General features: G+C 45.4%; 1 protein-coding gene across 5 annotated transcripts in view; it reads right to left on the minus strand.

Moving 5' to 3' along the window:
• SBNO2 (strawberry notch homolog 2) overlaps positions 1-9,792 on the minus strand; it is a 117,331-nt gene that overhangs the window by 66,927 nt on the left and 40,612 nt on the right. For 4 of the 5 annotated variants that reach the window (XM_019513541.1, XM_019513540.1, XM_019513542.1 and 1 more), the window contains 2 exons: positions 8,152-8,376; positions 6,544-6,626 (listed from right to left, as the gene is read on the minus strand). In XM_019513541.1, the coding sequence (XP_019369086.1) occupies positions 6,544-6,626; positions 8,152-8,277 (209 nt within the window). In that variant the 5' untranslated portion in view covers positions 8,278-8,376. Of the gene's footprint in view, positions 1-6,543; positions 6,627-6,737; positions 7,130-8,151; positions 8,377-9,792 lie in introns of those variants that run through there. The other variant, XM_019513543.1, reaches the window with a different exon arrangement.

Consider the following 9,792-nt stretch of genomic DNA (forward strand, 5'->3'; position numbering starts at 1 on the left):
ACTCATGTTCATCCTGGAGTCAATAATGACTCCCAGATCCTTTTCCACCTCCGTGCTGACAAGAGGGGAGTTCCCCAGCCTGTATGTGTGGTGCCGATTGTTCCTCCCCAGGTGCATCACCTTACACTTGTCCGTGTTAAACCCCATCCTGTTCTCCTTTGAATGTGAGGCAGGTGGGAGTTAGGGAATGAGAGAAGCAAAATTACTCCCTTCATCCTCCCTAGGGGGTAGCCTCTGCCCTCCATAGTACTTGCTATCACAGACACTGCACATGTTAACTCTTTCTTTGGCTTCTGGAAGGCAAAGGAATGTGCCCAGTCATCTTTTCCATAAAAAATGTTCACTCAAAAGGCTTAGGCAATCCTCACCTAAATACATTTTCATGTTACGGCTATTTAAAGGTTTTGCACACTCTGGCTGACTCGCTCCTATGGAAAGTTTGTGTTCTTTGTGACCTCCGGGCTGCAGCACCCATAGAAATGGGCTCCAAGCCACTAAAAAAATCAGAGAGGAAATGGGAAGTACCAAACAGCCAAAGTACTATTAAGCTACTAAAGAGTCTCACATACCTAGCTGTTCATTAGCATAGCTTGCCCATGCGAGAAGACATGCACACAGGGTTGGTTTCCCACCCAGCGTGGTGATGTGCAAATGAGCACACAGTTCTCTCCTTCACGTCCTCCCCTTCTGCCACATCAGTGAAGACAAGACAGTGCCAAAAGGAGCAGCAGAAAGCTCCTCTCACCACCTTATGAATTGCTACCACCTGCCTCCCAACACTGTCACATACTGCGGTGAGGCACTGAAGCAGCTTCTTACCCACATGCCCAAAAAAGCAAATTAAAATCTTCCAGCATGAGTGTTAATCACACCTTGATTAGGAAGGGAAGAGAATCAATCATGAGGCATCTGTCTTCCACCATCAGCCCCCAGAAATCCATGCCCTGCCACCGAGGCCCCTTGAACCCTAGGGAGGCGTCCATCTTGCCCAGCAACAAAGCTGGCCCCATGCCATCAGAGCAGGAGCACTGGGGCTTGCCACTGGCTCAGACCCTTTGAGGCAGCAACGGTTGGAGCCAACTGGGAGGCAGTTGGGTTTGAGCAATGGATTAATGGGAACTTCACATTAACATCCTGATTCTGACTCGCATCAACCAACAGGAAAGCAGTATGCAAATCAGATTCAGGGAAACTACTTAAAATCATTTGAGCTACTGGCCCAGACCCAACAAATCATTAGGAGCCTGCAAATTAGACACGAGTGCTTATTGTTCAGCCTAATTACAAGCCAATTTGGTTAGAGGTAGCTCTCAGGTGAGGCTGCAACAAGTGTTAACCATCTGAGTAGTTGGACCAGTCTGCTCGGCCTTTACAATTTCTTTGGGGTGCAAGAAGTGAGAGATACCGCGTCTGTTCAGATTAATGAAAAAGGGGCCTTTTCCACTCAAACTACGTGCGCTTGTGAATCATTCTGAATGACAGGAGCAAGGGCTGTCAGGCTGGAGCAGATCAGCTGTGCACCTCTACCAAAGAGGTTGCATTTCTGCTTTTGATAACGAGCTTCATTCATCCACACCTTCAAAACAAGCAGTTTTCATCTCCAACCAAAGGAGGTAACTTGGAGTCACTTTCAAAGCATGTGACTTTTTTTTTCTTTTTTTTTTTTTTTTTTTTTTTTTTTTTTGCAAATAGCTAATCATATCTAAAATGAACAAGCAGAGAAATGGAAAGACTCTCATTCTCACTGACTGTGTGTTCTTCCAAAGAGGTATCTATTAGGGAAATGCCTCACTCCTCACCTAAACTGAGCCATTCGGACCATGCTCCAAATTTGGCCCTTAAAAAAATAGGACATTTATAAACCTAGGATGGATTTAATCTTGGGAGTGGAGAGGGAGCGGGTCAACTTGAGACCTTCAAACTAAGACTTCCACCCACCATGTAGGCCCCAGCTCTGGACTTCTCCAGGGGTTTCAGCCCATCTTCTGTGGAGCTGACAATTTTTACCACAGCTGAGAAAGGACTGTATTGTTACACAGCAGATACAGCCAAGCACGTTAAATCAACAACCAACTACTAGCTATTTTTCTGTGAAGAATTATCTTGCCCTTGCGGAAAGGATAAGCCGGAGGCCCTGAAATATTCCTTTCATCTCTGACAGCTATAATATGAGAAGCTGGGAATGAAGCTCAATGCAGCTTTTGCTTATATGGAGTTCAGGCCAGCTGATAACATACTTGCTCGAGGGAGGAAGGGCACTGTCAATTCAGGAACTTCCCTCTTCAGTGGGCAGAGCCCCCAGCCGTCGGCTTTCAGGGCACAGGGCAAAGACTTGTTGCACCCTAACTGTCCAGGCAGCACCGGCTGTACTAACAGTGTTGAGCTCATTTTGTAAGAGCAGTGTAAGTGGGTCTAAGAGATGCTTTTTGAACAGAGACTTGCCAAACGATGAATAAGAAACTCTCTGCACTTGACAGACACTGAAGATATGGACAAGCTCTTGGACAAAGCCAAGGAAGATTGAGGCTACAGACTCGAATGAAGAGCTAGATACAGAGACAGTCTGGAAGGAGATAGTCTTGCAGCCAATTGATCGAGAAGAGCGAGGATTAAAGCTGTTTACCCAGGCCAAGGCCTCCAAGCAATACACACCAATCTAACCTCGACTTGCCTACATCATCTGATATCTATTCAGCCAGCTGCCCTCAGGAGAGGCTTATTTCTCCAACAAGAAAGTGAGTTTAAACTCTTGATCATGTCCTCGGTTCTGCCAAAGTCCTCAATAAGTGAGTCTCCAAGTTGCAGCAGCATCATTAGTGGTGACATGTGCTGCACGGCTGATCCCTCCAGCAGGTGGTTTCTCTGTCACTTAGCAGCCGGCTGCAGCAACCTTTGTTTGAACAACTCTGATATTCTGCTTCCGCTATGTTCCTTGTCCCAGCTGCTTGCGCATGTCCTGTTGGCATCTGAAGCCCTTACTGGTGTCTGCCCTCCTTGCAGCCAAGACCGCTTCTTTGCACTTTGTCTGGCATTCATGCTTTGATATTCCCCCTCCATAGATCAGCAGTAATAGGGCTCAGCAACCATAGGCTGTTGGCTACAGAACTCACTCCAGAACTGACACCCAACTCAGCCCTTCTCTTCATCCCTGTCAGACAGCACCAAATGCTCTTCCAATGTCTGCTCCATAATTAATTAATACAACCACTTTTATCCCAAGAGAGTGGGGAACTGAGAAAGGAAAGCACTGCTTCCAGTTTTGAGAAAGACTATACACTGGTGGTCTGGCATGTTTAACTCAGATAACAACAAGGGAGCTATACCAACATAATACCACTGGCATCAATGGAGATACTCAAGATTGCATTGCTGTGAATAAAGTATCATGTCTAGGATTCTAGCAAGAGCTCAGAGACAAGACAGATGGCTGCCTTAAAAAATACTAAATGTATACTACATTCTTCTACGTAAAATCCCTCCTGCTCCACTTCCCCATCTGAGATTTAGCTGGAGCAACTTTTATTGCACTGGAACATTTTGCAAGGGCTTCTAAAAAGGTGCAAACTTTGGTATCTTTGTTGAACCACATTCTCTGCAGCCTGAAAGCTGGTAAGTAAACAGGAAAAACCTGCTTCAGGACAAAGCTGCTGCTGGGAGAATAAGCCATGTCCAAATATAGCCACTTGCAAACAAGACTGCTGCTAGAGGAGCCCGCACAAGGGCAGAGCTGGTTCAGATTCACTCCCTCCCCAAGGCTGGCCCTGCTGTATTTTTACTTGTTTCACAAGGTGTCTTCCACCTGCAGCACTAAAATTAGGTCAGCGTTACTATGAGATAGCAGGCTTTGGTGTACCTACGAGGGTTACAAGTAATCTCTCAAAGGATTCTGTAACCGATGGATCAGAGGAAACTTTCTATTTTCTTCCCCTCTTCCAGCTAGCTTCCTTTAAGCACAGAACAGTACTTTTTGTGCAGCTTTGCTGAGGCTGCCAAGCTCTCTCTCAAAACCTTCCATGCTTTTTAGCAGCAATACCAGCTATTGAGCTGAAACTCAAGATAATCATGCAGCAAACAGAAGCGTACTGAGAAGACAGACAGGCAGGAGAAGAAAGAAAAGCGTATTTGCTCTCAGCTCCATCCAACACCTTTCCCAAATAAATGGGAGAGCAGAAATAGGTTGGGTTTTTTTTTTTTTTAAACTAGTGCCATAATAATTGAGGGGAAAGGTTCAGAAGAGAAATATCTTGGAGTCAATGTCACTCTTCCATTGCAGTGTCCCTAAATAAGCATGCCCTCCACACCTCAACTTAGTTTTATTGTTGTTAGGGGCTGGAAGGGACCTTACAGATCATCGGGTCCAGCCCCAGTGCACTTGGGCAGGAAAGACTGGTGGGGTCAGCTGACCCCAGCAAGATGGGCATCAAGATGCTGTTGTTTAAGCTATCCAAAAAGCACCAGTTATAAGGTAAACAAACGCACAAAATTGTCTGTAATGTGATTTTTTTTGTCTCTTCTGAGCATCTGAAAAGAAGAAGCTAAAACTGCAACCATAACCAGAGCCTCCCCTAGCAAGTGAGTGCTATGATAGGCCTCAATCCTGAAAAGATGCATGTATGTATAACTTTGCATACATGTGCAGTGCTAGTGAAGTCAATGGGTCTAATCCGTGCACATCAAGTGATGTACGTGCTTGAGTCTTGGCAGGGCCAGTGGTATAATAAATAACAATCGCCAGCACAAAGGATGCTAAGACTAGCACTAAGACAGCAAGGAAGTGAAGGATAGAAATAAAGCAAGTGGTCAAACAGCAGAGGAAAAAAAAAACAAACCGACAGATAAATCCCAGCTAACCTTGTGGTTCAATACAGCAGCACAGAAATTCAGTTACAGTTCCCTGGAGGAGTCAGAAAGTCTAATTTACAAGAATCAGCTTCAAAAGTACACCCTCTTCCAAGCACTGACATACCAGCTCCGGGCAGGGGGACTCAACTTATTCAATAACTCCTGCTCATGTTGGCAAGGTGCAGAGTAACAAAGGAGGCCTGACGCCGTCTGCCACACATGCAACAGGGTTCTGGTAATCTCCTGGCAAAGTCTGCTTTGTGATTCTGTCCAGCCTTTAATTGCTGGCTAACCTGCCCCCCACCCTGAGGTGGAATGAGGAGGGGAGAAGAAAAGAGAGAGAAAGCACCGGTTTTAGCCAAACGAAGGTCAGTTTTGAAAATCTAGCTATCAGATTGGGAATCACAACCTAAGACGGAGAGAGGCCATCAGAATGAAACTCTCTGCTTTCTTTAGACACCAAATTCCTTTAGGCGAGAGGTTGAGCTAAAAGCCTTGCACCCCTGGATGGCACCAAAGGGACTCAACCAGAACCAAACACCTTTGCTCAGTTTTGCCTACCTATTCGGACACTTTTTGTTATTCTTCCACCAGCTCCCCCTTTGCCCAGAAGCCTAGAATGGATGTTACTTCCCTGACAAAGTGACAAGACATCCATTTGTGCGTCTCCCCAGCATTTAGCCTTTGGTACCCCCAGTATCAGCCTCCATTCTCTGGCAGCACACTGAACAGCTATTAAACACGTCACCCAGCTACCAGTTTCCCCCAAATGGAGAAAAGCCAAAGAAGCTGTGTCTTTCTGACCCAACCAGGGCCAAGGGGCTGGCATTCACAAAGGCTTAGGCAGAATGTACTGTACACAAAGAACCACCCAAATGTCACTGGTCAAAGTACTTCTCTTCAAGACATCATGCAGAAGCTTTTACACTAACTCTACAAGGGAAAAACGTAAGCCACAATTTTTATCAAGTGCTCTCAGGCAGAGTTCACTGAAACCCGTTAGAGGTGTACCATTTACAAGATTTAACTATACAGGATGCAAGCGTTTACTTAGAAGGAAGTGACAATTTCTCACACCAGCCTGTACCTCTCACTACCTCAGACCTGGCAGGACTAGCAACAAGTTTAATTACAACCAGAGAAAAATATACTGATCCTAACACATTACAGCTTGCATAGCTAAGGGCATGCACACACTGGAAATAAATGTGCTCACAATTCAAAATGAGAGTTCGATTTAGCAGGGGTGATACTATTAAGTACGATTAGCTTCCAATCATCTACATGGCCATAGCTTTTAATACCACTTCACCCATAAACGTGCCACTTACCTTCCCCAGAGCAGTAATACCTTCCCTTTTTCCCTGCACCGTCCATATAAAACTACATGCTGCATGATGTATTAGTACAGCTAGATTGTACTAATGGTACATTTTATGAACTCCATTAGTGTAACAAATCTAGACTAGCCCAAGGCCTTTTCTCCCCCTAAATCAAAGTTCACATGAAATCAAAGTTTCCCATATTTTCACAGAAGCTGTCTGCTGCTTTTCCAAGATGCAGCAGTTTGCGAAATGCCACAGGAACGGCATGATGCAATTATTTCCCCATTACTGCATGAAACGAGGAAAGCATTGAAGAAACAGTTGAATCACTGGGGTCACATCTATGGAGAATAACAGAAAGCAGAGCAATACTCACTGGGTTTCACTTGAGAAAGATGGAGTCGAGTAAGGGGCAGGAAAACAGACGTTACTCCACCAGTCGGAACCCAGCATCGAGTTCTGAAAACACAACACCATTAAAAGAATGACACTGGCACAGAACCACAACTTTGATAATGCATTTTGGTAGCTGGGAATTCAAGTCTTATCTTATGACCTCCCTCCCCTTACCACATAAAAAAAGTGGCTTTTCATCATCTTGTAGAGCAGAAGTAGTCATGGATTACACACCACTTCTGACTTGAAGGCCCTGGTGGGTTTTCATTCACTCCACAAAGTGTCTTGGGGTCATTATCTTCAGAGATTATTCCTAATCTCAAAACTTTATGGAAACTGGATGCTACATCTTCTAACCTGGAGTTAGCCTGTACAAGGAAATGCCAAGGACCTGTGCATATTGCTATTCCAGGCTGCAAGTGCTAGTTTCCACTGGCCGTGCTTACTGAACAAGACACGACATCCTCTCTCAGCTCCCAACAGAAGGCTCTTTTGTCAGTCATTTGCTGTCCAAAGGGATGCGGACTTACAGGATGAAATGGGGAGAGCTGGGCTTTTTCTTCTTTTAATTAAGGCAAAATGCAGATCTCAAGCTATAATTGCCTGGCTACAGATTGGTAAACATGAGGGGGAAGGAGGCAGGAAGTGAAGGGAGGGACTGAAGCCTGGGTCTGAGATAAAGGTGATTGGAGTGGCAAGAAAAGCACCTCATTTCAGCTGAGGCATGTAGAACTGGGAGGTGGGGGGGGGAAATTAAAGAAATGTTTGAAGGCCACTGAAAACAAAAGTCACATTTTTTCAGAAACGAGGAGCGAGTTTGGCTGCTTCAGCTCTGGGAAGCCCCATGGCAGAGACCTGATTTTCAGGGGCTCCATAACAACCCGAGTTGAAACCCTTGCAATTGTTTCCACCCAACTTTTTGGGCTGCAACAAGAGGGGCTGACCCGTCTCCCAGCAACCAGGTTAGCAGAGGGACACAATCTTAAGGAAAATGGCAGAGATTCCTTACAATCAGAAACCAACAAACAATAGTCCAAGACAGGCACTCTCTCAAATCCAAGCTATTAACAACAAATTATTTTGTTGTGTGTTTGTACCACATGTCAGAACAGGGACACAATCCTGCACAGGGCTCAAAACTACAAATACAATACAACTAAGTCCTCCAGCAGGGCCCAAAAAGGCAAAGTTAGAATGAGTGCCAGCTTTATGGGCCATTAGGGATAGAAGCAAACAGAAAGCTGGCAATCAGTGTAAATTCCTCCACTCCTGCCTTAGCAGGCTGCAACGCAACAGTCTTTAAATTTACATCACTCCAATCGCAACCTTGCTTTTTCTCCCTTGATTCAAACTGGCCACTTACCACCAAGCTCTAGGACCAGGAACCAATATTTTACCCCACCCTTAGACAGGAACCTCAGAAAGTCAATTTATCTTGTAAGGTCCCTTCCAGTCCCTAACAGCTATGAATCTATGAAACTCTTGTAAACACTGACACTGTTTCCCAAGGTTTTAGCATCGTGTTATAATGCTGTCAGCCTTCGAGTGACAACCCATCTATCCCTAGCTTCCATAACAACCCTCTCACCTCCATGGCAGGTACACCGAGCTGGGCCTGGAGATTAGGCACGCTGTATAAGGTATTGCCTGACTGCTGGTGCTCATGCTGTGGATAGCTGTTCCCCCTGTCCATGGCAGGATGCGCAGAGGGCATCAGGCTTTGTCCAGCTGCATGAAGTTGTCAGGCCAGGTGGGGTAGTCTTGTAGAGTGGTGGAAGGTTCTTTATCTGTGCTCTTCACTCTGCACCATGTCCTGGGACAAAAAAGAAATGACATGTCTTCAATTTATAGAGAGGGGGAGGGAAAAAAAAAAAAGACATCCAACTCTAGTCTTTCTGGGAGACCAGTAGAATCATAGAAAATGGAGGGCTGGAATGGACCTCAGGAGGTCAAGTCTAGTCCAATCCCCTGCTCAAAGCAGGACCAGCCCCAACTACATCATCCCAGCCAAGGCTTTGTCTAGTCAGGTCTTTAAAAGCCTCCAAGAATGGAGATGCCACCACCTCTCTGGGTAACCTGCTCCAGCACTTCACCACCCCCCAGTGAGAAAGTTTTTCCTAATATCCAACTTAAACCTCCCTTGCTGCAACTTCACCAGTACATGGAGGTAAGGCCGAAGTGCCTGCTACCTCAGTCAACTTGGCTTTCATTTTCACTATGAGAGCGCATGCTGGATTCTCAGAAGTCTTGCTTCTGGATTTGAGCCAGTTTCATTCTTCCCAGAGCCTAAAGCAATATTATTGGTCTTACTGGATTTTACCCTCATGATTATGACAGACTATACCCTTTTGCACAATCTCTCAGCCAGGGATTTCAAAGCATTTTTGATTTTTATCATTAAGACGCACAATCCCCATGTGCTGGATATCGCTCTCCACTTTAGAGGTGGGAAACAAAGTCACGCCATGAGTCTTGAGTAGAGAGAGGAACTGAACTCTGGAGGAGTCTGAACACTCAGCTCTTTGCTCTAACTGCTAAATCCTAACTCGGCTCATACCTTTATATGGAAGCCAGCAGCCAGGAGCAGTACAAAGGGACAGAGCTGACAAGGCCTTCATCTTATTATGGAAAGAAAATGATAGTGATGGCAAGTCAGAGAAAAAGATGCAAGTGTGATACCCCTGCATGTAGGCACAAGCCCAACTCTTCCCCAGACATGTCTGTGCTAGGCTTAGTGGACTGAACCTAACATTCGTCTCCTACCTCGGCATTCAAACAGTACTCAATTTGGTATCTGAGCATCGAGGAACCTGAGTGATGCTTTAAGGCAGGACAATCTCCCATGACTCACCTCACTGAATATTTCAGGCAGGGTTGGGGGGGTGGTGAGAGAAAAGACTTGAAGGCAGGGAATGAAAAGGAACTTTATAAAAGATGTTACACAAAGCCTGAACATCTGAACTGAACTTATTCTCCAGTTTGATCAGAGAGGGAAACAGCTTGCCTGGCTCTCTAAGGGCTTGTAAAGGCTTCTTGGACACTGAACTAGGCAGAATTCCCGGTTAGCACAGGTTTGGTACCAATTAAGGGCCATGTCTACATCTGGTACATGGTCTTAGTTTCCTACCCACACCGGCCTCCTCTGGTTTCACTTGTATTGCCCCACTGGAATCAGAGCAAGATGAAGCAAGCAGAAAAGGGTAAAAAAAAAAAAAAAAAAAAAAAAAAA

This window comes from Gavialis gangeticus, unplaced genomic scaffold (assembly GCF_001723915.1).
Source record: "Gavialis gangeticus isolate Ggan-Ray unplaced genomic scaffold, GavGan_comp1, whole genome shotgun sequence".
Taxonomy (NCBI): domain Eukaryota; kingdom Metazoa; phylum Chordata; order Crocodylia; family Gavialidae; genus Gavialis; species Gavialis gangeticus.